This window comes from Brassica napus, chromosome C4 (genome assembly GCF_020379485.1).
Source record: "Brassica napus cultivar Da-Ae chromosome C4, Da-Ae, whole genome shotgun sequence".
NCBI classification, from domain to species: domain Eukaryota; kingdom Viridiplantae; phylum Streptophyta; class Magnoliopsida; order Brassicales; family Brassicaceae; genus Brassica; species Brassica napus.
In genome coordinates, this window is record NC_063447.1 from 54,934,389 (window position 1) to 54,960,515 (window position 26,127).

The 26,127-nt window shown below is 38.1% G+C and overlaps 6 protein-coding genes across 6 annotated transcripts; 1 reads left to right on the forward strand and 5 right to left on the reverse strand.

Moving 5' to 3' along the window:
- Nucleotides 1–3,776: 3,776 nt before the first annotated feature.
- On the reverse strand, nucleotides 3,777–4,124 carry LOC106434537 (mavicyanin-like). Its single transcript, XM_022702027.2, has one exon. The coding sequence runs from the start codon at nucleotides 4,122–4,124 to the stop codon at nucleotides 3,777–3,779; it is 348 nt and encodes a 115-aa protein (XP_022557748.2).
- Nucleotides 4,125–5,070: 946 nt separating this feature from the next.
- Nucleotides 5,071–8,176, reverse strand: LOC106434535 (mavicyanin-like). Its single transcript, XM_048754010.1, has one exon. It carries the CDS (start codon nucleotides 6,968–6,970, stop codon nucleotides 6,452–6,454), a length of 519 nt encoding a protein of 172 aa, XP_048609967.1. The 5' UTR covers nucleotides 6,971–8,176; the 3' UTR covers nucleotides 5,071–6,451.
- Nucleotides 8,177–8,559: 383 nt separating this feature from the next.
- On the reverse strand, nucleotides 8,560–11,138 carry LOC106434534 (mavicyanin-like). The gene has a single exon (XM_048754011.1). It carries the CDS (start codon nucleotides 9,477–9,479, stop codon nucleotides 8,961–8,963), a length of 519 nt encoding a protein of 172 aa, XP_048609968.1. The 5' UTR covers nucleotides 9,480–11,138; the 3' UTR covers nucleotides 8,560–8,960.
- Nucleotides 11,139–11,363: 225 nt separating this feature from the next.
- On the reverse strand, nucleotides 11,364–12,619 carry LOC106434533 (mavicyanin-like). Its single transcript, XM_013875409.3, has one exon. It carries the CDS (start codon nucleotides 11,974–11,976, stop codon nucleotides 11,458–11,460), a length of 519 nt encoding a protein of 172 aa, XP_013730863.2. The 5' UTR covers nucleotides 11,977–12,619; the 3' UTR covers nucleotides 11,364–11,457.
- A 278-nt stretch (nucleotides 12,620–12,897) lies between these two features.
- Nucleotides 12,898–14,768, reverse strand: LOC106434532 (mavicyanin-like). Its single transcript, XM_013875408.3, has one exon. It carries the CDS (start codon nucleotides 14,592–14,594, stop codon nucleotides 13,968–13,970), a length of 627 nt encoding a protein of 208 aa, XP_013730862.3. The 5' UTR covers nucleotides 14,595–14,768; the 3' UTR covers nucleotides 12,898–13,967.
- Nucleotides 14,769–16,371: 1,603 nt separating this feature from the next.
- Nucleotides 16,372–26,104, forward strand: LOC106434545 (pre-mRNA-processing-splicing factor 8A). Its single transcript, XM_022712819.2, has 24 exons — nucleotides 16,372–16,771; nucleotides 16,855–16,978; nucleotides 17,067–17,159; nucleotides 17,253–17,643; nucleotides 17,734–18,220; nucleotides 18,308–19,098; nucleotides 19,190–19,458; nucleotides 19,602–19,916; nucleotides 20,010–20,314; nucleotides 20,389–20,843; nucleotides 20,932–21,058; nucleotides 21,172–21,413; nucleotides 21,503–21,626; nucleotides 21,721–22,018; nucleotides 22,200–22,453; nucleotides 22,580–23,196; nucleotides 23,274–23,380; nucleotides 23,484–23,738; nucleotides 23,859–24,332; nucleotides 24,547–24,708; nucleotides 24,795–24,992; nucleotides 25,070–25,348; nucleotides 25,438–25,680; nucleotides 25,781–26,104. The coding sequence occupies exons 1-24, from the start codon at nucleotides 16,497–16,499 to the stop codon at nucleotides 25,970–25,972; spliced, it is 7,077 nt and encodes a 2,358-aa protein (XP_022568540.2). The 5' UTR covers nucleotides 16,372–16,496; the 3' UTR covers nucleotides 25,973–26,104.
- Nucleotides 26,105–26,127: the final 23 nt, after the last annotated feature.

Sequence of the window (26,127 nt, forward strand, 5' to 3'; positions counted from 1 at the left end):
ACTGATTAAGAACATAGAACCGGCTTTAGGAAATGTGATGATAGCAAATGGAGATAAAATTCCAATAAAAGGTGTAGGTGAACTTAGATTGTTTGATAAAGAATCTAAAGCTTTCTATATGCCTACATTTGCCTCAAACCTACTGTCTGTTAAAAAAGTAACTAATGATCTCAATTGTCAAGTTACTTTCACGCCTAACAGTGTATACTTTCAGGATATTGATTCTAGTAAGTTGCTTGGCAAAGGTGTTACCAAGGGAGACTTGTACTTACTTGAGGACACAAGACCTGTATCTCAATTATCGTGTGTGTTTCATTCTGTTTCTGAATTCCCTAAAGATGAAATCTGGCATGCTAGACTAGGACATCCCCATTCTCGTGCCTTGAACATCCTGTTGCCTAGTATTTCTTTTAAAAATGAGTGTGAAGCGTGTATATTAGGAAAACATTGCAGAACTGTGTTTCCTAAATCAAAAACCCAATATGAAAACTGCTTTGATTTGATTCACTCTGATGTGTGGACTGCTCCATGTGTATCTAGAGAACAACATAAATATTTTGTGACATTCATTGATGAAAAATCTAAATACACATGGATCACTTTGTTGCAATCTAAGGATAGGGTGCTAGAAGCATTTAAAAATTTTCAGAACTATATTACTAACCATTTCAATGTTAAGATTAAAATTCTTAGATCAGATAATGGTGGTGAATATACTAGCACAACCTTCAAACAACATCTAGCCTCACATGGAATCATTCAACAAACCAGCTGTCCTTACACACCCCAACAAAATGGTGTGGCTGAAAGAAAGAATAGACACTTGATGGAAGTGGCAAGGAGTATGATGTTCCATACAAATGTACCCAAGCGGTTTTGGGGGGATGCAGTAGTCACAGCCACCTACCTAATCAACCGCACACCTACAAGAGTCCTCTTTGATGCCACCCCATATGAGGTACTAAACAAATCTAGACCATCAATTGATCATTTGCGTGTGTTTGGGTGTGTGTGCTTTGTTTTGATTCCAGGAGAACTAAGAAACAAACTGGAGGCAAAGAGCACAAAGGCAATGTTCATTGGATACTCTACGCACCAAAAGGGGTACAAATGCTATGTACCAGAGACAAGGAGAGTCCTAGTATCCAGAGATGTTAAGTTCATGGAATCCAAGGCCTATTATGATGAGAAGAGTTGGGAGGAACTCAAAGATCTATCTCATTCTGCCTCGGACAGAGCTAACAACCTGAAGATTCTTATGGAAAGACTCGGCATTAACCTAGAAAAGGAACCAGAGAAAGGCCGGGACACTACTCCTTATAAAGAGACCATGGTTCATAACACTGAAGACTCTCATCCTGACCATGAAGGGGGGAATGAAGATCAACCGGCGCAAGCTCAACCTGAAGAAAACCCAGTATTATCTCATGATCAAGATGAGATGGGACAACCAGACACTGAAGCTCAAGAAGGAGAACCAAGCAGCAGTAATGAACCTGAGCAGACACAAGTCCTAAGGAGAAGTACAAGGATCAGAAGACCAGCCTCAGATTGGGTTAAAAATGATTTTGTTTACTACAATGCTCAAGCTGTGGCACATCCAGAAAGTGGATTATGCTCCCTAGCTCACTATCCAGAAGAACATCAAGTCTTTATGAGTTCATTGGACCTGGAATGGATACCAAGAACATATGCAGAAGCTATGGAAGATGATGAATGGAGGAAATCGGTGGATGATGAAATGAGGGCCATGGAGAAGAACAACACCTGGTATGAGACAGAACTTCCAAAAGGGAAGAAAGCCGTGACCAGCAGACTCATACATACCATTAAGTATCTTGCAAATGGGAAGCCAGAAAGAAAGAAGACCAGACTGGTGGCAAGAGGATACACACAAGTGTATGGAGAGGACTATCTAGACACCTTTGCACCAGTGGCCAAGCTTCATACAATCCGGATTCTACTCTCATTAGCAGTGAACCTAGAATGGGACCTTTGGCAAATGGATGTGAAGAATGCTTTCCTGCAAGGAGAACTAGAAGATGAAGTGTATATGAAACCACCTCCGGGGATGGAAGAAATGGTGAAACCAGGGAATGTCCTTAGACTCAGAAAGGCAATCTATGGCTTGAAGCAATCACCAAGAGCTTGGTACCACAAGCTAAGCACTACATTGAATGGAAGGGGATTTGTGAAGTCTCAAGCGGATCACACACTCTTCACTCTCACCAGCAAGCAAGGAATTACGGTAATTCTAGTCTATGTGGATGACATCATCATCACGGGTAGTGACAAGGAGGGGATCAGTTTAACCAAGACATTTCTCAAGGCCGCATTTGACATCAAAGACCTGGGAGAACTGAAGTACTTCCTTGGCATTGAGATGTGCAGATCAAAGGAAGGATTATTCATGTCCCAAAGAAAGTATACCCTGGACATATTAAAGGAGGCAGGAGATCTTGGAGGAAGACATGCCAAGACACCACTTGAAGAAGGTTACAAGGTATTGCGAGAGGGGGAGTATGAAGACACTCCATTTGAAGATGTCAAGCAGTATAGACGGATGGTTGGGAAGCTGATCTATCTAACCATCACTCGGCCAGATGTGTGTTTCGCAGTTAATCAAGTGAGCCAGCACATGCAAACTCCCAAGGTTCATCACTGGAACATGGTGGAGAGGATTCTAAGATACTTAAGAGAAGCGCCAGGACAAGGTGTATGGATGGCTTGCAACAAGAACACTGAGGTGATAGGATACTGTGATGCAGATTGGGCTGGAGATAGAGTAGACAGAAGGTCAACCACCGGTTATTGTACATTCATTGGAGGGAATCTTGTCACTTGGAAGAGCAAGAAACAGAAAGTAGTATCTTGTTCAAGCGCAGAAGCAGAGTACAGATCAATGAGGAAGCTAACCAGTGAGCTTATCTGGATAAAGGGGCTTTTAGGCGACTTGGGAATTGAGATCACCTCTCCCATGACCATGCACTGTGACAACCAAGCCGCAATACACATTGCATCCAACTCAGTCTTTCATGAAAGGACAAAGCACATAGAAGTAGACTGCCACAAGGTCAGACAAGCAGTGGAGCAGCAAGTGATTCTCCCATGTTATACAAGAAGTGCGGATCAGCTGGCTGACATCTTCACCAAGGCGGCCAGTAGCAAAGTTTGTGAGTCCATTCTTCCAAGACTTGGACTCATAAACCTTCCATGTCAATGATCTCCTCACCGTGGAGTATTCTACTCTTTTTCCTTTGCTTGGTTTTTATCCCAAGTGGTTTTTCCAAGAAAAGGTTTTAATGAGGGAATACTTCATGGCTTTCCAAGCTTGACACTCACTACTGTCAAGCTTGAAGGGGAGTGTTGACATGAAGAATTAAACAAAGGGAAGTAGTGGAGGAAGTAGGAGAAGTGGCCATATCACATACCAAATGGGGAGGAGTGGCTAGTCCACTACTAGTTAGTAGAGGAAGTGGGAGGAGTGGCCATATCACTTACCAAATGGGGAGGAGTGGCTAGTCCACTACTAGTTATTTATTCTTCCACCATTGAGTGCTTATTGCTTTTGTTTCCTTTAAATACACCATGTATGTTACACAATTCAATACAAACATTTCTTTCATTCTCTCAATCTCACAAATCCTCTCATTCTCTTAAATTCGCAAATTTCTCTTCTCTCTCAAATACTTACGGTTACTTCACTCCTTTTTTACTTTGTTCGTGTGCTTCATCACGGTTAAAACATTTAGAAGCTCTCATAATCCCACAAATTATCAGCAGTGACCAGGAACTCCGCATATGAAGTGTTGAAATCCTCGTTTGGTTAGAGTTACCGTGTCTGATCCAGTTTGGTACCTCGCTAACGGATTAGACGAGTAGCATAGCTCGAAATCATGGGGAGTGACTTCAGTGACGTCGTGGAACTCGTTGTTGTATTCGAAGACCAGTGAGTTTCCTACTTGAAAAGTTCTTGAAGAAGCCCAAGCTTGGTAATCCACACCCATCATGGTCCATCCGCTCGAGTCGCCGACTTTGTGAACCGTTCCTCCTACTCCAACCCCAATAAGTGCCACAAGAATCATAAGAGAAGTGAAGAAAAGTTTGCTATTGATCCAAGCCATAATTGATCGTTGTTTGGTTCTTGATTTTTAGAGTCCAGAGAAAAGTTTGGTAGATATCTTATGGAGAAGTGATTGAGTTTGTTTTGTGAAAAATCTAGTTCCCCTATACATGTGTTTATATAGAAACCGAGGATTCCAAGATAAGGAAAAATTAAGATAATCAACTATACACAATCTCAATAAAAAGGGAAATTGTTGAATATATATTTGGATATTTTTAATGATGTTTAGTTTTTGTACTTTCTTTCCTTTTTATGAGTTATTCTTGGGTTCACCCCCTAGGATGAACCTAAAGGTTCACCAACCAATAGAAAATTGTCATTTTAAATCTAGTATCTTTTAATTAAGAAAACCAAATAACTTGGCAAATTATATTATATTTTCAAAATAAAATTTAAAAATAAATAAAAATAATATATAAAAAACGAATTCAAAAAAAAAAAATAATGTTGTCAACAAAACACTAAACCCTAAACTCTAATACTAAAACCTAAACTTAAATCCTAAACCCTAAATCTTTGGGTAAACCTTAAATCCATGGGTAAACCCCTAAACCCTTGGAAAAATACTAAACATGTTGTCAACGAAACACTAAACCCTAAACACTAATCCTAAACCCTAAACCCTTGGGAAAACCTTAAACCCTTGGGTAAACCCTAAACCCTTAGGTAAACCCTAAACCCTTGGAAAAACACTAAACATTTGGATAAATTCTAAATTATAAATCTTAAACACTAAACTCTAAATCTTAAAAATAAATATTTTTTTTAAAAATAATATTTTTTTAGAACTATTGTTATTTTTATTTATTTAATTTTTTATTTTTTATTTTAAAAGCATAATATAATTTGGCAAGTTATTTTGTTTACTTAATTAAAAGATATTAGATCTAAAATGACAACTTTCTATTGGTTGGTTAGGTTCACCCTAGGGGGTGAACCCAAGAAAAAGTCTTTCTGTATAAAGGAAACAGATAAACAACGACCGTCTTCAATATAAATTTCATTTTTTGTTTGCATACGTGATAAAAAAATTCCCATTTTTCTTAGTTTTTGTATAGTTTATTATATTAAAATTTTTCATCGGATTATCTTTTTCTTGTTCTCTTTATCCGACTTGCCTCCAGTATTTTCTTTGAGTAGCGAAGTCCATATCATGGTTTAGAGATATATGAGATTATAAGTAATTCTATATATTATTTTTCAAAAAATAGTAATTCTATTATTATAAAATAATTATTCATAAATACCAGTTTCATTTTAGTTAACCGGTTTGGATTAAAGTTAAGAATAACTTTCTAATTTAGGTGTGGGGCGAGGATTCTTAGAGCATGATTAACCCGAAGTTCTTAGGATGGAGTTCTTAGCGGAAGTTAAGAAACAGTTTCTTAACTTCCACTAAGAACTTCACTCAAAGAACCCCGGATTAATCATGGTCTTAGTGTACTATCGAATGGTAGTCCAAATTGATGATAATGCAATTTATCAACTTTAAAAAGAGTAAAAATAATTGCTAATTACACAAATAATACGTCAAATCACATGATCACACACCTGGTTAAAAATCAGAAAAACTCCGATTACCAAAATAAAAATTTCTCTCTCTGAATGGTATATGAGTGAGAAGAGATAGAAAGTTATATTTTAAACATATCATCTTATCTTTTTGAGTTTTGTTAGATTTCTTCTGCTGTCCAGATTCAGTTTTCTAGAATAGTTATAGTCATATGTAGGAATACCATAAGATATTAAAGATTATTAAACAATTGCAATGATTTTGGATTTTCACCAATATTTATAGTTGTTTACTTCTATATTAGTAAAAAAAAAAAAATCACATTTTATTATTTTTATTTTTTTGGACAAGTGCACTTTTATTTTCTTGGACAAGTGCACTTTTACTTTAAATGATCTAATAAAACTGTTTTTTTTTGTCCAATATATAGATCAAGTGCTCACTTATTATTCCGTACTTGTTCGAGTCATGAACAAGTTTATCTTATAAATATGTAATTTAAATGGCAACACACCACTTTTATAAATTTGATGAACCAAAACACTCTATCCTGATACTTTTTATATAATAGTATTTCTTAGGTTTTCTTTTCTTTAACAAAATTTGAAAAAAAAACAAAAGCGCTACCTTGTAATAAATGATGATTCATACGAAACTCTTATATTCTTTTAAAAAAATCGAGTTGTATTAACAAATCGGCTGGAAGAAAAAGGAATTACAAGAAAGCAAACCAAATTCATTGCAATAAAAGGTATCAACAAGATTGCTATAACAAAAGATCAAAGCCAACAAGCTGAAAAAGAAACAGTGCTTCAAAGAGGTGATGGTCCCATCTGATATTGTGGAGCATTGGTTGGTGAAGTAGCCAAGGGAGAAGGTGAAGGAGACATAGAAGAGCTTGGTGATCTGACTGGTCCCGGAACTGGAGCAGCCACTGGACCCAACGAGGCCGGAAAGACGAGGATGTGAAGCTTTTGTCCTATGTCGCAGTGACCAGGAACTCCACATATGAAGTGTTGAAATCCAGGTTTGGTTAGAGTTACCGTGTCTGATCCAGTTTGGTACCTCGCTAACGGATTAGACGAGTAGCATAGCTCGAAATCATGGGGAGTGACTTCAGTGACGTCGTGGAACTCGTTGTTGTATTCGAAGACCAGTGAGTCTCCTACTTGAAAAGTTCTTGAAGAAGCCCAAGCTTGGTAATCCACACCCATCATGGTCCATCCGCTCGAGTCGCCGACTTTGTGAACCGTTCCTCCTACTCCAACCCCCATAAGTGCCACAAGAATCATAAGAGAAGTGAAGAAAAGTTTGCTATTGATCCAAGCCATAATTGATCGTTGTTTGATTCTTGATTTTTAGAGTCGAGAGAAAAGTTTGGTAGATATCTTATGGAGAAGTGATTGAGTTTGTTTTGTGAAAAATCTAGTTCCCCTATACATGTGTTTATATAGAAACCGAGGTTTCCAAGATAAGGAAAAATTAAGATAATCAACTATACACAATCTCAATAAAAAGGGAAATTGTTGAATATATATTTGGATATTTTTAATGATGTTTAGTTTTTGTACTTTCTTCCCTTTTCTGTATAAAGGAAACAGATAAACAACGACCGTCTTCAATATAAATTTCATTTTTTGTTTGCATATGTGATAAAAAAAAATTTCCATTTTTCTTAGTTTTTGTATAGTTTATTATATTAAAAATTTTCATCGGATTATCTTTTTCTTGTTCTCTTTATCCGACTTGCCTCCAGTATTTTCTTTGAGTAGCGAAGTCCATATCATGGTTTAGAGATATATGAGATTATAAGTAATTCTATATATTATTTTTCAAAAAATAGTAATTCTATTATTATAAAATAATTATTCATAAATACCAGTTTCATTTTAGTTAACCGGTTTGGATTAAAGTTAAGAATAACTTTCTAATTTAGGTGTGGGGCGAGGATTCTTAGTGTACTATCGAATGGTAGTCCAATTTGATATTATTGCAATTCATCAGCTTTAAAAAGAGTAAAACTAATTGCTAATTACACAAATAATACGTCAAATCACATGATCACACACCTGGTTAAAATTCAGAAGAACTCTGAATCACCAAAATGAAAATTTCTCTCTCTGAATGGTATAGGAGTGAGAAGAGATAGAAAGTTATATTTTAAACATGTCATCTTATAGTTTGGAGTTTTATTAGATTTCTTCTGCTGTCCAGATTCATTTTTCTTGAAAAGTAATAGTTATATGTAGAAATACCCCCGTTCGGAAACTCGGTAGGATTAATTGGGAATTACTCGGCGATTTGTTTTAGGTTATATATCAGATATTTTTAACATGTAATGATAGCGAGGTGCAGTGGTAAAGTATCTTTACATTAACTAAGCAATCCGACTTCGAGTACCAATTAGTGCATTTTAAGTGATTTTTTTAGGTTTTTTTTAATGAAAGGTAAAACCGTCATTTACGTATGATCTTCCTCTTAGGTTTTTGGTTCTGCAACTCTAAAAACGCGACCGCTATCAGATTTTGACGTGTTTTATAGCAATTTTCTTTGTTTTCTGTTGTTTTTGCCAAAACTTCACAAACATAAAGGAGATTACTAGATCTACAGGTTCAAATAAGGAAAAAATGTAGTTTTTTTTTTAAACTTGATTTTCTGAGCGCATAGTTCCAATTCGCCACGGTTGGTCAACCTATAGCGATTTCTCGGCTGCTAAATCGGCTGGACGGCCGAGTTTTAGAAAAAGGAGAAATACCATAAGATATTCAAGATTATCAAACAAGTGCAATGATTTTGGATTTTGACCAATATTTTTAGATGTTTACTTTTATATTAGTAAAAAAGAAAGGAAATCACATTTTATTATTTTTATTTTCTTGGACAAGTGCACTTTTATTTAAAATGATCTAATAAAACTGTTTTTTGGGTCCAATATATAGATCAAGTGCTCACTTATTATTCAGTACTTGTTCGAGTCATGAATAAGTTTATCGTATAAATATGTAATTTAAATGACAACACACCACTTTTATAAATTTGATGAACCAAAACAATTTATCCTGATACTTTTTATATAATAGTATTTCTTAGGTTTTCTTTTCTTTAACAATATTTGAAAAAACAAAAGCGCTACCTTGTAATATATGGTGATTCATACGTAACTCTTATGTTCTTTTTAAAAAATCGAGCTGTATTAACAAATCGGTTGGAAGAAAAGGAGTTACAAGAAAGCAAACCAAATTCATTACAATAAATTAAAGGTATCATCAAGATTGCTATAACAAAAGATCAAAGCCAACAAGCTGAAAAAGAAACAGTGCTTCAAAGAGGTGATGGTCCCATCTGATATTGTGGAGCATTGGTTGGTGAAGTAGCCAAGGGAGAAGGTGAAGGAGACATAAAAGAGCTTGGTGATCTGACTGGTCCCGGAACTGGAGCAGCCACTGGACCCAACGAGACCGGGAAGACGAGGATGCCAAGCTTTTGTCCTATGTCGCAGTGACCAGGAACTCCGCATATGAAGTGTTGAAATCCTGGTTTGGTTAGAGTTACCGTGTCTGATCCAGTTTGGTACCTCGCCAACGGATTAGACGAGTAGCATAGCTCGAAATCATGGGGAGTGACTTCAGTGACGTCGTGGAACTCGTTGTTGTATTCGAAGACCAGTGAGTCTCCTACTTGAAAAGTTCTTGAAGAAGCCCAAGCTTGGTAATCCACACCCATCATGGTCCATCCGCTCGAGTCGCCGACTTTGTGAACCGTTCCTCCTACTCCAACCCCCATAAGTGCCACAAGAATCATAAGAGAAGTGAAGAAAAGTTTGCTATTGATCCAAGCCATAATTGATCGTTGTTTGATTCTTGATTTTTAGAGTCGAGAGAAAAGTTTGGTAGATATCTTATGGAGAAGTGATTGAGTTTGTTTTGTGAAAAATCTAGTTCCCCTATACATGTGTTTATATAGAAACCGAGGATTCCAAGATAAGGAAAAATTAAGATAATCAACTATACACAATCTCAATAAAAAAGGGAAATTGTTGAATATTTGGATATTTTTAATGATGTTTAGTTTTTGTACTTTCTTTCCTTTTCTGTATAAACGTAACAGATAAACAATGATCGTCTTCAATATAAATTTCATTTTTTTGTTTGTTTATGTGATAAAAAAATTCCCATTTTCTTAGTTTTTGTATAGTTTATTATATTAAAAAATTTCATCGGATTATTTTTTTCTTGTTCTCTTTATCTGACTTGCCTCTAGTATTTTCTTTGAGTAGCGAAGTCTATATCATGGTTTAGAGATATTTGAGATTATAAGCAATTCTATATATTATTTCTCAAAAAATAGTAATTCTATTATTATAAAATAATTAATCATAAATGCAAGTCTCATTTTAGATAACCGGTTTGGATTAAAGTTAAGAATGACTTTCTAATTTGGGTTTGGGGCGAGGATTCTTAGTGTACTAACAAATGGTAGTCCAATTTGATATTAATGCAATTCATGAGCTTTAAAAAGAGTAAAAATAATTGCTAATTACACAAATAATACGTCAAATCACATGATCACACACCTGGTTAAAATTCAGAAGAACTCTAACTCACCAAAATGAAAATTTCTCTCTCTGAATGGTATAGGAGTGAGAAGAGATAGAAAGTTATATTTTAAACATGACATCTTATAGTTTGGAGTTTTGTTAGGTTTCTTCTGCTGTCCAGATTCATTTTTCTTGAATAGTAATAGTTATATGTAGAAATACCCCTGTTCGGAAACTCAGTAGGATTAATCGAGAATTACTCGGCGATTTGTTTTAGGTTATATATCATATATTTTTAACATGTAATGATAGTGAGGTGCAGTGGTAAAGTATCTTTACCTTAACTAAGCAATCCGACTTCAAGTACCAATGAGTGCATTATAAGTGATTTTTAGGTTTTTTTTAATGAAGGGTAAAACCGTCATTTACGTATGATCTTCCTCTTAGGTTTCTGGTTCTGCAACTCTAAAAACGCGACTGCTATCAGATTTTGACGCGTTTTATAGCAATTTTCTTTGTTTTCTTTTGTTTTTGCCAAAACTTCACAAACATAAAGGAGATTACTAGATCTACAGGTTCAAATAAGTAAAAATGTAGTTTTTTTTTCTAAACCTAATTTTCTGAGCGCATAGTTCCAATTCACCACGGTTTCTCAACCTATAGCAATTTCTCGGCCGCTAAATCGGCTGGACGGCCGAGTTTTAGAACAGGAGAAATACCATAAGATATTCAAGATTATTAAACAAGTGCAATGATTTTGGATTTTGACCAATATTTTTAGTTGTTTACTTTTATATTAGTAAAAAAAAAAGGAAATCACATTTTATTATTTTTATTTTCTTGGACAAGTGCACTTTTATTTTTAATGATCTAATAAAACTGTTTTTTGGGTCCAATGTATAGATCAAGTGCTCACTTATTATTCCGTACTTGTTCGAGTCATGAATAAGTTTATCGTATAAATATGTAATTTAAATGACAACACACCACTTTTATAAATTTGATGAACCAAAACACTTTATCCTGATACTTTTTATATAATAGGATTTTTTAGGTTTTCTTTAACAATATTTGAAAAAAACAAAAGCGCTACCTTGTAATATATGGTGACTCATACGTAACTCTTATGTTCTTTTTAAAAAATCGAGCTGTATTAACAAATCGGTTGGAAGAAAAGGAGTTACAAGAAAGCAAACCAAATTCATTACAATAAATTAAAGGTATCATCAAGATTGCTATAACAAAAGATCAAAGCCAATAAGCTGAAAAAGAAACAGTGCTTCAAAGAGGTGATGGTCCCATCTGATATTGTGGAGCATTGGTTGGTGAAGTAGCCAAGGGAGAAGGTGAAGGAGACATAGAAGAGCTTGGTGATCTGACTGGTCCCGGAACTGGAGCAGCCACTGGACCCAACGAGGCCGGAAAGACGAGGATGTGAAGCTTTTGTCCTATGTCGCAGTGACCAGGAACTCCACATATGAAGTGTTGAAATCCAGGTTTGGTTAGAGTTACCGTGTCTGATCCAGTTTGGTACCTCGCTAACGGATTAGACGAGTAGCATAGCTCGAAATCATGGGGAGTGACTTCAGTGACGTCGTGGAACTCGTTGTTGTATTCGAAGACCAGTGAGTCTCCTACTTGAAAAGTTCTTGAAGAAGCCCAAGCTTGGTAATCCACACCCATCATGGTCCATCCGCTCGAGTCGCCGACTTTGTGAACCGTTCCTCCTACTCCAACCCCCATAAGTGCCACAAGAATCATAAGAGAAGTGAAGAAAAGTTTGCTATTGATCCAAGCCATAATTGATCGTTGTTTGATTCTTGATTTTTAGAGTCGAGAGAAAAGTTTGGTAGATATCTTATGGAGAAGTGATTGAGTTTGTTTTGTGAAAAATCTAGTTCCCCTATACATGTGTTTATATAGAAACCGAGGTTTCCAAGATAAGGAAAAATTAAGATAATCAACTATACACAATCTCAATAAAAAGGGAAATTGTTGAATATATATTTGGATATTTTTAATGATGTTTAGTTTTTGTACTTTCTTCCCTTTTCTGTATAAAGGAAACAGATAAACAACGACCGTCTTCAATATAAATTTCATTTTTTGTTTGCATACGTGATAAAAAAAAATTTCCATTTTTCTTAGTTTTTGTATAGTTTATTATATTAAAAATTTTCATCGGATTATCTTTTTCTTGTTCTCTTTATCCGACTTGCCTCCAGTATTTTCTTTGAGTAGCGAAGTCCATATCATGTTTTAGAGATATATGAGATTATAAGTAATTCTATATATTATTTTTCAAAAAATAGTAATTCTATTATTATAAAATAATTATTCATAAATACCAGTTTCAGTTTAGTTAACCGGTTTGGATTAAAGTTAAGAATAACTTTCTAATTTAGGTGTGGGGCGAGGATTCTTAGTGTACTATCGAATGGTAGTCCAATTTGATATTATTGCAATTCATCAGCTTTAAAAAGAGTAAAACTAATTGCTAATTACACAAATAATACGTCAAATCACATGATCACACACCTGGTTAAAATTCAGAAGAACTCTGATTCACCAAAATGAAAATTTCTCTCTCTGAATGGTATAGGAGTGAGAAGAGATAGAAAGTTATATTTTAAACATGTCATCTTATAGTTTGGAGTTTTATTAGATTTCTTCTGCTGTCCAGATTCATTTTTCTTGAATAGTAATAGTTATATGTAGAAATACTCCCGTTCGGAAACTCGGTATAGGATTAATCGGGAATTACTCGGCGATTTGTTTTAGGTTATATATCATATATTTTTAACATGTAATGATAGTGAGGTGCAGTGGTAAAATATCTTTACCTTAACTAAGCAATCCGATTTCGAGTACCAATGAGTGCATTTTAAGTGATTTTTTAGGGTTTTTTTTAATGAAGGGTAAAACCGTCATTTACGTATGATCTTCCTCTTAGGTTTCTGGTTCTGCAACTCTAAAAATGCGGCCGCTATCAGATTTTGACGAGTTTTATAGCAATTTTCTTTGTTTTTCTGTTATTTTTGCCAAAACTTCACAAACATAAAGTATATTATTAGATCTACAGGTTCAAATAAGGAAAAAATGTAGTTTTTTTTTAAACCTGATTTTCTGAGCGCATAGTTCCAATTCGCCACGGTTGCTCAACCTATAGCGATTTCTCGGCTGCTAAATCGGCTGGACGGCCGAGTTTTAGAACAAGGAAAAATACCATAAGATATTCAAGATTATTAAACAAGTGCAATGATTTTGGATTTTCACCAATATTTTTAGTTGTTTACTTTTATATTAGTAAAAAAGAAAGGAAATCACATTTTGTTATTTTTATTTTCTTGGACAAGTGCACTTTTATTTTAAATGATCTAATAAAACTGGTTTTTGGGTCCAATATATAGATCAAGTGCTCACTTATTATTCCGTACTTGTTCGAGTCATGAACAAGTTTATCTTATAAATATGTAATTTAAATGGCAACACACCACTTTTATAAATTTGATGAACCAAAACACTCTATCCTGATACTTTTTAGATAATAGTATTTCTTAGGTTTTCTTTTCTTTAACAAAATTTGAAAAAAAAACAAAAGCGCTACCTTGTAATAAATGATGATTCATACGAAACTCTTATATTCTTTTAAAAAAATCGAGTTGTATTAACAAATCGGCTGGAAGAAAAGGAATTACAAGAAAGCAAACCAAATTCATTGCAATAAAAGGTATCAACAAGATTGCTATAACAAAAGATTAAAGCCAACAAGCTGAAAAAGAAACAGTGCTTCAAAGAGGTGATGGTCCCATCTGATATTGTGGAGCATTGGTTGGTAAAGTAGCCAAGGGAGAAGGTGAAGGAGACATAGAAGAGCTTGGTGATCTGACTGGTCCCGGAACTGGAGCAGCCACTGGACTTAACGAGGCCGGGAAGACGAGGATGCCAAGCTTTTGTCCTATGTCGCAGTGACCAGGAACTCCGCATATGAAGTGTTGAAATCCTGGTTTGGTTAGAGTTACCGTGTCTGATCCAGTTTGGTACCTCGCTAACGGATTAGACGAGTAGCATAGCTCGAAATCATGGGGAGTGACTTCAGTGACGTCGTGGAACTCGTTGTTGTATTCGAAGACCAGTGAGTCTCCTACTTGAAAAGTTCTTGAAGAAGCCCAAGCTTGGTAATCCACACCCATCATGGTCCATCCGCTCGAGTCGCCGACTTTGTGAACCGTTCCTTTTACTCCAACTCCAAAAATTGCCACAAGAATCATGAGAGAAGTGAAGAAAGATTTGCTATTGATCGAAGGCATCATTGGTGTTGTTTGGTTCTTGACTTTTTGAATAGAGAGAAACAGGTTTGATAGAGATTTATGGAGAAGTAATGAGTTTGTTTGGTGAAAAAATAGTTCCATATACATGTGTTTATATAGAAGCCGAGGGTTCTAAAATAAGGAAAAACTAAAGAAAAAAAAGGAAAATATTGGATGTCAAGATTTTTATTTTTTTTGGTTGAAAATTTGGATAATTTAGTTGGTCTAGTTTTGATACTTTCTTTCCTTTATGTGTTCGTGAAACTAGAGAATACAGTGACGGTCTCCATCTAAATTTCATTCTTGTTTCTTTAATTATTATATTTTTTTCATCATATTTATCTTTTTCTAGTTCTATTTATCAATTTCGCCTTGTGTTGCAAAGTCATGTTCATGATTTAGAGAGATAAATGGATTGAAACGTCCATGATTGTAAGGAAGGTGACATCGATCTAGGTTTGAAATATTTTAATAACATGGTTGCGTTTCTGATAGCTTCACTTATGGTTCATCTTTGTCCGGAACATCATGGCCCAATGGTAAGGACGGGCTCCTTCCTGCACCCAGGTTGCGAGTTCGAACCCTGCCGGAGGGAACTACCTCATGATGTCTCTGGACACCCCACACGGATATGAGTCCATGCATTAGGGCCCATTTGAATACCCGGAGAGAGGGTCTATCCGTGGGCTGCACCTCCCCTTAGGGATTAGTCTGGGCCTCTCCATGGGCCTGGGATACCCCCAGGTTAATCAAAAAAAAAAAGAAGTCCATGGTAGATGAAGCTTGTAAGCTTTACAAAGCAATGATTGACTATGGTTTATCTCCTTCTGAGGTGACTCGAGTCACATTAGCATATGGTATTGTACGAGGAATGATTTAGCTAATGCAATGATGTTGTTGAAACCGTTAGATAAGAGGCTCTGGATTAGAACGTTTAGGACACTATTGAGAAAGTTGTGTAGCGAGAAGAAAGTTGGAGTGGCAGCTCTGTTCTATCAGAAATTGTTGGAGAAAGATGGTAGCCCTGATCGTGTTACTTTAGCTGCTTTCACTATGGCTTGCTCCGAGTCTGGTGGTAAAAACAACCTTGTTACTGATCTGAGAGAGAGAGAGTCTCCAGCGGAATAGGCTAGAAGTGTTTATAAGCTTTGAGCTCTCCGTTTGAAGAGCAAATACACATTGTTGTACCATTTTACTGATGTAAAAGTAGAATAGTTATGACCAGTTTTCTCAAAGATATCAACTTTGTACAGAGACCTAACCAGGCTGAGCCTAATTAAGTTAAAAATATGTGAACTTTTTGTGTTCTTAGAATTGTATTTTGTTCTCTGGGAACATGATCACAAGTGCTTCAGTCAGTGGGCTTGACAAAAACAGTAACATGGGCCTGCCTAAATTTTTTTGACTGTGTATATAAACTGTATCCGCCGAATCTTTTAGAGCATGTTTAACCTCTGTCTCTTAGCAGAGATTCTTAACTTATAATTTGACATTTTTTTTTTACACTTTTCAGATAAGAAACCGCTCTTATATCTCGTATTTGAAAGATGGTTTTTAATTTTTCTTTGTTAAAATCTAATAAAAGTTAACAACGTCTTTTAGCAGCGAAGCTAAAAACTCCAGTTAATGATGGTCTACACAGCACGAAGAAAGCTAGAAGCTAATTGATGAGTACGATCATCAGCCAAACAAACAAAGATAACCGGATCTAATAGATGAAAGAAACTACGAAGATAACCGGATTTAATTAATAGATGAAAGAACCGACAAAGATAACCAGATTTAATTAAATAGATGAAGGAACCGACTAAGATAACCGGATGAAGGAACCGACTAAGATAACCGGGTTTAATAGATAAGTGCTCCTTATAACATTTTGTAAGACCGAAAAAGAAGAAGCAAAAATCGGTTTAGGGTTTCCACTCGAGTTTCTCTGAAGCGTCGATAGAGAGACTGAGAGAGATCGACAAAGGCCGTTAGAGATCTAGGGTTTATTCCTAGTTCATAGTCATGTGGAACAACAACGACGGTATGCCGTTAGCCCCTCCCGGCACCGGCGGCCCGATGATTCCGCCGCCGCATCCTTCTTACACCGCCCTTCCGCCGCCTTCTAATCCAGCTCCTCCGGCCGAGCCTACTCCCGAGGAGGCCGAGGCGAAGCTCGAGGAGAAGGCCCGCAAATGGATGCAGCTGAACTCGAAGCGCTACGGCGACAAGAGGAAGTTCGGATTCGTGGAGACTCAGAAGGAGGACATGCCGCCTGAGCACGTCAGGAAGATTATCAGGTGAGGTTTCTTCGAGATCCGGCTTCATCGTTTCTTGATTATTGATTTTTACTTGGATTGAGACTAAATCTCTGTTTGTTCAGGGATCATGGTGATATGTCATCGAAGAAGTTTCGTCACGATAAACGTGTGTACCTTGGAGCTCTTAAGTTCGTCCCTCACGCTGTGTTCAAGCTCCTGGAGAATATGCCTATGCCTTGGGAGCAGGTTTTTTATAACTGATTATCTGCTTAAGCTTCAGCTGTTTATTGATTGTCCTCTTGTTTATTTATCTTTAACTCCCGTTTTCTTCCAGGTTCGAGATGTAAAGGTTCTCTACCACATCACCGGAGCTATTACATTCGTCAACGAGATTCCATGGGTTGTGGAACCTATTTACATGGCTCAGGTGTGTTAATAGCCTCTCTCTTTTCTTGCGTTTGAGTTTCCTAAATGTAATTTTGAGTGATATTTATTCTTTTTTTTTGTCTTGGTTTTACAGTGGGGCACTATGTGGATTATGATGCGAAGGGAGAAGAGGGATCGTCGTCATTTCAAGCGAATGCGGTTTCCACCGTTTGATGATGAGGAGCCTCCACTGGACTACGCTGACAACTTGTTGGACGTGGATCCTCTTGAGCCAATTCAGTTGGAGCTAGACGAGGAAGAAGATTCTGCTGTGCACACTTGGTTTTATGACCACAAGCCACTAGTGAAGACCAAGCTGATTAATGGTCCCAGTTACCGGAAGTGGAATCTCTCTCTTCCGATTATGGCTACCCTTCACAGGCTTGCAGGCCAGTTGCTGTCTGATTTGATTGATCGCAACTACTTCTACTTGTTTGACATGCCGTCTTTCTTCACCGCCAAGGCTCTGAACATGTGCATACCTGGTATGCTACTTTCCTTCTCTTCTGGAATTTTGATAATTTTGTTTCACTTTGGTTTTTTCTCTTCTAATGCTTTCTGTCACTCTTACCCAGGTGGTCCTAAGTTTGAACCTTTGTACCGTGATATGGAGAAAGGGGATGAAGACTGGAATGAGTTTAACGACATCAACAAGCTTATCATTCGTTCCCCTCTTCGAACTGAGTACAGAATAGCGTTTCCCCACCTGTACAATAATCGTCCCAGGAAAGTCAAACTCTGCGTGTATCACAGTCCTATGGTGATGTATATAAAGACCGAGGACCCTGATCTTCCTGCGTTTTATTATGATCCCTTGCTTCACCCGATAAGCAACACCAATAAGGAAAGGCGTGAAAGGAACGTTTTTGAAGATGATGGTGAGGATGACTTTATCTTACCAGAGGGAGTGGAACCTTTGCTGAAAGACACCCACCTCTACACTGACACTACAGCTGCTGGCATTTCATTGCTGTTTGCACCACGACCTTTCAATATGAGGTCTGGGAGAACAAGGCGGTCAGAAGATATTCCCCTGGTGTCAGAGTGGTTCAAGGAGCACTGGTAAGCTACTGGTCTTCTTCTGTTCTCTTTCCCTTTCATAATTTACTTGTATATTTACTAATACTTTTCTGAACTCATTTTCTGCAGTCCCCCAGCTTATCCGGTTAAAGTTCGAGTTAGCTACCAAAAGCTTTTGAAGTGCTATGTACTGAATGAGTTGCACCATAGACCACCTAAAGCCCAGAAGAAGAAGCACTTATTCCGCTCTCTTGCAGCTACAAAGTTTTTCCAGAGTACCGAGTTGGATTGGGTTGAAGTGGGTCTGCAAGTCTGCAGGCAGGGGTATAATATGCTGAACCTGCTGATCCACAGGAAGAATTTGAACTATCTGCATCTTGACTACAACTTCAACCTTAAGCCTGTTAAAACATTGACCACCAAAGAGCGAAAGAAGTCACGTTTTGGGAACGCTTTCCATCTCTGCCGTGAGATCCTCCGGCTGACAAAGCTTGTAGTTGATGCCAATGTCCAGTTCCGACTAGGAAATGTTGATGCTTTCCAGTTAGCTGACGGTCTGCAGTATATTTTCTCCCACGTTGGCCAGTTGACGGGTATGTACCGGTATAAATACAGACTGATGAGGCAGATTAGGATGTGCAAGGATTTGAAGCACTTGATATACTACCGTTTCAATACGGGTCCTGTGGGTAAGGGACCAGGATGTGGATTTTGGGCTCCAATGTGGAGGGTATGGTTGTTTTTCCTTCGTGGAATAGTTCCTCTTCTTGAACGATGGTTGGGGAATCTTCTTGCTCGTCAGTTTGAGGGGCGTCATTCAAAAGGAGTTGCCAAAACTGTCACGAAACAGAGAGTTGAAAGCCACTTCGATTTGGAACTGCGAGCTGCTGTCATGCATGACGTTCTTGATGCCATGCCAGGTTTCCATTCTTTCGAATGTGTATTTACTTGTGTTTTCAATCATGAAATTGTCTTATAATCTTTTGGTTGATATTTTCTTGTTATGTGCAGAGGGTATCAAGCAAAACAAAGCTCGGACAATATTGCAGCACCTTAGCGAGGCATGGCGATGTTGGAAAGCTAATATCCCTTGGAAGGTCCCTGGGTTACCTGTGCCAATTGAGAATATGATCCTGCGTTATGTCAAGTCTAAGGCTGATTGGTGGACAAATGTTGCTCACTACAATCGTGAGCGTATCAGAAGAGGGGCTACGGTTGATAAGACTGTTTGCAGAAAGAATCTTGGAAGGTTGACTCGTCTCTGGCTAAAGGCAGAACAGGTCTGTACATTTTACTTAAATGTCTTCATTGATTTGCTTAAAAAAGTTCTATAAATAAGTGTCATTTACTGTTTCGAGTAAATTAGTTCCATGTATTCTTCATTATCAGTTCTCTGATAATTATCCTTGTAAACCTGTCACAGGAACGGCAGCACAATTACCTGAAAGATGGTCCATATGTCACTCCAGAGGAAGCACTAGCAATTTATACAACCACTGTTCACTGGCTGGAATCGAGGAAGTTTTCTCCAATTCCATTCCCGCCATTGTCGTACAAACATGACACAAAGTTGCTTATCCTGGCCCTTGAGAGACTGAAGGAATCATACAGTGTCGCTGTGAGGTTGAATCAGCAGCAGCGAGAGGAGCTTGGTCTGATTGAACAAGCGTATGACAATCCTCATGAAGCTCTGTCTAGAATTAAACGTCATCTCCTCACCCAGCGTGGCTTCAAAGAGGTAGCTTGACCCTTCACTATATATTGGAGAAATGGGTTGAACATATGTTGCCAAGTTATTGTAGTAAACTGATGGTGAATCCGTTCTTTGCAGGTTGGCATTGAGTTTATGGATCTGTACAGCTACCTGATTCCAGTTTATGAAATAGAGCCTCTGGAGAAAATTACTGATGCCTATCTTGACCAATACTTGTGGTACGAGGGTGATAAGCGCCACCTGTTCCCAAACTGGATCAAGCCAGCAGACTCAGAGCCGCCACCACTTCTGGTTTACAAGTGGTGTCAAGGTATCAATAATTTACAAGGCATATGGGACACAGGGGATGGGCAATGTGTGGTGATGCTCCAGACTAAGTTTGAAAAGTTCTTTGAGAAGATTGATTTGACCATGTTGAACAGGTATCTACTAGTTTATTAATGGTAAATTAATTCTCAGATTTGTGTGCTAATAAGTATTGTGTTATTTTTTTCAGGCTGCTTCGTTTGGTTCTTGACCACAATATTGCGGATTATGTGTCTGCCAAGAATAATGTGGTTCTGTCTTACAAAGATATGAGTCATACTAACTCGTATGGTCTGATTAGGGGGCTTCAGTTTGCCTCTTTCGTTGTTCAGCTTTATGGACTATTGCTTGATCTTTTGCTTCTTGGTTTGACTCGGGCGAGTGAGATTGCTGGGCCACCACAGATGCCTAACGAGTTTATGACGTTTTGGGATACAAAAGTGGAGACACGTCATCCCATAAGACTGTATTCCCGGTACATAGACAAAGTTCATATAATGTTCAAATTTACCCATGAAGAGGCCAGGGATCTTATTCAGCGCTACCTTACTGAGCATCCTGATCCCAACAATGAAAACATGGTGGGATACAACAATAAGAAGTGCTGGCCAAGAGATGCAAGGATGAGGTTGATGAAACATGATGGTATGCTCTTTCTTTTTATGCTGTTCGATAGAAATTCATGCATGTTTTTGTTTTTGTTTTTGTTTCTCATTTTTTGTTCATCTCTCAGTCAATCTTGGTAGAAGTGTCTTTTGGGACATGAAGAATCGTCTTCCTCGGAGCATCACAACTTTGGAGTGGGAGAATGGCTTTGTCTCTGTCTACAGCAAGGATAATCCTAACCTGCTCTTCAGCATGTAATGTTTTATTCGAGTATTCTTGTCCAGTTGTTGCTAAGCGAGGTCTTCGTTGGGACCATAGTTTGTTAGTGCTTCTGTCATCACTAATACTCTTGCAATTGTTCCTGCAGGTGTGGATTTGAAGTTCGCATACTTCCAAAAATCAGGATGACTCAGGAAGCTTTCAGCAACACAAGAGATGGTGTCTGGAATCTGCAAAATGAGCAGACCAAGGAGAGGACTGCCGTTGCTTTTCTGCGGGTTGATGATGAACATATGAAGGTGTTTGAGAATCGTGTGAGGCAGATCCTTATGTCTTCAGGATCAACCACCTTCACCAAAATTGTCAATAAATGGAATACAGCTCTAATTGGTATATGTTACGAGCGTGCTTTGTCACCACTGATAGCTTTTCATAATGTGTGGCTCATTAAGCTGAGCGCAACTTTTTTTTGTGTACAGGTCTCATGACTTACTTCCGTGAAGCCACTGTGCATACGCAAGAGCTCTTGGATCTACTGGTCAAGTGTGAAAACAAAATTCAAACAAGGATTAAGATAGGGCTGAACTCAAAGATGCCTAGTCGGTGAGCAAATGTTTTTATTAAATTATGGTCGACATGGTAGAGCTGTATATTAATGTTTCTGTAGTCTGATTCTTTTTTTATTTTTCCTTGCCAGATTTCCTCCTGTTATCTTCTACACTCCAAAGGAGATTGGAGGGCTGGGAATGTTGTCAATGGGTCATATTTTGATTCCACAAAGTGACCTTCGGTACAGCAAGCAAACGGATGTTGGGGTAACCCACTTTAGGAGTGGAATGAGCCATGAGGAAGATCAGCTTATACCAAATCTATATCGTTACATACAGCCTTGGGAAAGTGAGTTTATTGATTCACAGCGGGTGTGGGCAGAGTATGCTTTAAAGAGGCAGGAAGCACAGGCCCAAAATAGGCGTCTTACATTGGAGGATTTGGAGGTACGTAACATACTTGTCATTTGTTACATCCTTACCTAAGTAGAGTTCTGAGATGATATAGGTTTTTGGGAGGATATCTATGTGTAGCCTTGTTCTTTTTTTGGAAGCCCAAGATTAAGATTATTTTGCATTTTGTCAGGTTTCTAAAATATTTTGTTTGGCGTGTATGATAATGTGACAGGACTCTTGGGATAGGGGAATTCCTCGAATAAATACCCTGTTTCAGAAGGATAGGCACACGTTAGCGTATGATAAAGGTTGGAGGGTTCGGACCGACTTTAAGCAGTACCAGGTCCTCAAACAAAATCCTTTCTGGTGGACACATCAGAGGCACGATGGGAAGTTGTGGAACTTAAACAATTACCGAACTGATGTTATCCAAGCTCTTGGAGGTGTTGAGGGTATCCTTGAGCACACTTTATTCAAGGGGACATAGTAAGTCTTCTTTTCCTTTGTTTATCATTTTTTCACGATCACATTTTCTGTTCAGTTGCTCGCAACTTTTATTTAAGGGCATCACATCAAGTTTGCTAAACTTTTTTGTGCTTCAATTGAAATCAGTTTCCCAACGTGGGAGGGTCTTTTCTGGGAGAAGGCATCCGGGTTTGAGGAGTCGATGAAGTATAAGAAGCTGACGAATGCACAGAGGTCTGGTCTGAACCAGATTCCAAATAGAAGATTCACGCTTTGGTGGTCGCCAACAATTAATCGAGCGAATGTGTATGTGGGTTTCCAAGTGCAATTGGATCTGACCGGAATATTCATGCATGGAAAGATTCCTACACTCAAGATATCTCTGATTCAGATTTTCCGTGCCCATTTGTGGCAAAAGATCCATGAGAGTGTTGTTATGGATCTTTGTCAAGTATTGGACCAAGAGTTGGATGCTTTGGAGATAGAAACTGTTCAGAAGGAGACAATTCATCCAAGGAAGAGTTATAAGATGAACAGCTCTTGCGCTGATGTTCTTCTATTTGCTGCCCATAAATGGCCAATGTCAAAACCAAGCCTGGTTGCTGAGTCAAAGGATGTGTTCGACCAGAAAGCTAGCAACAAGTATTGGATAGATGTGCAACTTCGGTGGGGAGATTATGATTCTCATGATATTGAGCGTTATACTAGGGCCAAATTCATGGATTATACCACTGATAACATGTCAATCTATCCATCTCCAACAGGTATTTATTACTTTTCCAGTTTTGTTAAGCTTTTGCTTTTATGCAGTTCGTTTTATATTTTGAGAAAATTCGTGCAGGTGTCATGATTGGGCTTGATCTGGCATACAATTTGCATTCTGCCTTCGGCAATTGGTTCCCAGGTTCTAAACCTCTTCTTGCCCAAGCAATGAACAAGATCATGAAGGTACTAGAATTTTTTATATCAGGCTGGTCTTGTGCAGAGCTCTTTTTGTTTAAATATATAGAATTTTTAAGTCAACTTATCGTTTGAACTATGCATATTGCAGTCTAATCCAGCTTTGTATGTGTTGAGAGAGAGGATAAGGAAAGGTCTGCAGTTATACTCATCTGAGCCTACAGAGCCATATTTGTCATCTCAAAACTATGGTGAAATATTCAGCAATCAAATAATATGGTTTGTGGATGATACCAATGTCTATCGTGTCACAATTCACAAGACATTTGAAGGAAATTTAACAACAAAGCCAATCAATGGTGCGATCTTTATTTTCAATCCAAGAACTGGGCAGCTATTCCTGAAGGTATGTCTTCTTCTACCATTCTTTACATTAAGAATATGCATGTTGTGACGCAGCTTCTTCTTTTTATTAAGTCCTATAGTATGCAGTTGGATGTTAAGTAACTGCTTTTTGTTTCTGTAGGTTATCCATACAAGCGTTTGGGCTGGTCAGAAGCGTCTTGGTCAGCTAGCGAAATGGAAAACTGCTGAAGAGGTGGCTGCACTTGTGAGGTCTCTCCCTGTTGAAGAACAGCCAAAACAAGTTATTGTTACTCGTAAAGGAATGCTCGACCCCCTTGAGGTCCACTTACTGGATTTCCCCAACATTGTTATCAAGGGAAGTGAACTGCAGCTTCCGTTCCAGGCGTGCCTTAAGATTGAGAAATTTGGTGATCTGATTTTGAAGGCCACAGAACCGCAGATGGTCCTATTCAATATCTATGATGATTGGTTGAAGAGTATCTCTTCGTACACTGCCTTTTCAAGACTTATTCTGATCCTTCGTGCGCTTCACGTGAATAATGAGAAGGCTAAGATGTTGTTGAAGCCCGACAAGTCTGTTGTCACTGAGCCACATCACATCTGGCCCTCTCTCACTGACGACCAGTGGATGAAGGTAATTCCTCTGTCACTTTACATTTAGTTAGTTTCTTATTCGATAAGATCCCTCTTAACCTGATTTTGACTTTACATTTAGTTAGTTTCTTATTCGATAAGATCCCTCTTAACCTGATTTTGTCTCTGTATCTACAGTTTTTTTTTACTGGTCTCGAGTTATTTATAGTATATTATGCTTCTGTTTACTGATTCACAATTATGTTTAATTTCAGGTGGAGGTAGCTCTTAGGGATCTTATCCTATCTGACTACGCAAAGAAGAACAATGTGAATACCTCAGCTCTGACACAATCAGAGATCAGAGATATTATCCTTGGAGCTGAGATTACCCCACCCTCTCAACAGAGGCAACAGATAGCTGAGATTGAGAAACAGGTACCCTTATTTGTGATTTCTTTAGAACAAAAAACAAGTCTCTGCATATAATTATGTGATCACTGTGAACCTATTCTTCTTTGCAGGCAAAAGAAGCCAGCCAGCTTAATGCAGTCACAACCAGAACGGTAAATGTTCATGGTGAGGAGCTCATCGTCACTACCACTAGCCCCTACGAGCAAACTGCATTCGGTTCCAAGACAGATTGGCGTGTGCGTGCAATATCAGCTACCAACCTCTACCTCAGAGTCAATCACATCTACGTGAACTCAGATGACATAAAGGTTAGAATCCAGTTTAAGTAAAAGCCTTCTCTGTTCTTTGCCCAATTGCCCTTAATATTAATTCTTGCTGTTCACAGGAGACGGGATACACATACATCATGCCGAAGAACATCCTGAAGAAGTTCATATGCGTAGCAGATCTTCGAACTCAAATTGCTGGATATCTATATGGTATCAGCCCACCGGATAATCCCCAGGTTAAGGAAATCCGTTGTGTTGTGATGGTGCCGCAGTGGGGAAGTCATCAGCATGTGAACCTGCCGTCAGCTCTTCCTGAGCATGATTTCCTTAATGATCTCGAGCCATTGGGATGGCTGCACACACAGCCTAACGAGCTACCTCAATTGGCACCACAGGTAGTATTATTATATACGCATTTATCTTTTCTATACCTAATAGTTTCAGCCTGTTAAACCCGTTACTAACTGATGATGTCTGTGATTAGGATGTTACCGCTCATTCCCGCATTCTGGAGAACAACAAGCAATGGGATGGAGAAAAGTGTATCATCCTAACATGCAGTTTCACTCCGGGATCCTGCTCTTTGACATCATATAAGTTGACCCAAGCCGGATATGAATGGGGACGTCTCAACAAGGACACAGGCAGCAATCCTCATGGCTACCTTCCCACCCATTATGAGAAGGTTCAAATGCTGTTGAGTGACCGCTTCCTCGGATTTTACATGGTAAGGCGGAGCACCAGTGATAGTTTCTTTTTTTTTTTTGTCTTTGATGATGATATAATGCTCTGCTGATTTTTGAAAATTGTTTTGTTGTGATATATAGGTTCCTGAGAACGGACCGTGGAACTACAACTTTATGGGAGTGAAGCACACGGTGGGAATGAAATACAGCGTCAAACTTGGATCCCCAAAGGAGTACTACCACGAGGAACATCGACCCACTCATTTCCTAGAGTTCAGCAACATGGAGGAGGCTGATATCGCTGAGGGAGATCGTGAGGACACCTTTGCTTGACCATTATGTTTCTACCATGTTTTGTTGCTAGACTTGTAATGTCGTTATGTACGAGTGACCGAGTATTACTGCATTGTGTGTGTGGTAAGACTGTAATGTACCCAAGTTAATTTATGACTTTTTTTGCCAGTAGAGCTAAATCTTTTGTGTATATG

Excerpts from the sequence above, each read along its gene's own strand:
- LOC106434537 (XM_022702027.2), bottom strand. The coding sequence starts at position 4,124 with ATGGCTTGGATCAATAGCAAACTTTTCTTCACTTCTCTTATGATTCTT.
- LOC106434535 (XM_048754010.1), bottom strand. The coding sequence starts at position 6,970 with ATGGCTTGGATCAATAGCAAACTTTTCTTCACTTCTCTTATGATTCTT.
- LOC106434534 (XM_048754011.1), bottom strand. The coding sequence starts at position 9,479 with ATGGCTTGGATCAATAGCAAACTTTTCTTCACTTCTCTTATGATTCTT.
- LOC106434533 (XM_013875409.3), bottom strand. The coding sequence starts at position 11,976 with ATGGCTTGGATCAATAGCAAACTTTTCTTCACTTCTCTTATGATTCTT.
- LOC106434532 (XM_013875408.3), bottom strand. The coding sequence starts at position 14,594 with ATGTATATGGAACTATTTTTTCACCAAACAAACTCATTACTTCTCCAT.
- LOC106434545 (XM_022712819.2), top strand. The coding sequence starts at position 16,497 with ATGTGGAACAACAACGACGGTATGCCGTTAGCCCCTCCCGGCACCGGC. Across the intron at positions 24,993-25,069 it reads TGAACTCAGATGACATAAAG|GAGACGGGATACACATACAT; the intron begins GTTAGAATCCAG and ends TGCTGTTCACAG. Across the intron at positions 25,349-25,437 it reads TACCTCAATTGGCACCACAG|GATGTTACCGCTCATTCCCG; the intron begins GTAGTATTATTA and ends GTCTGTGATTAG.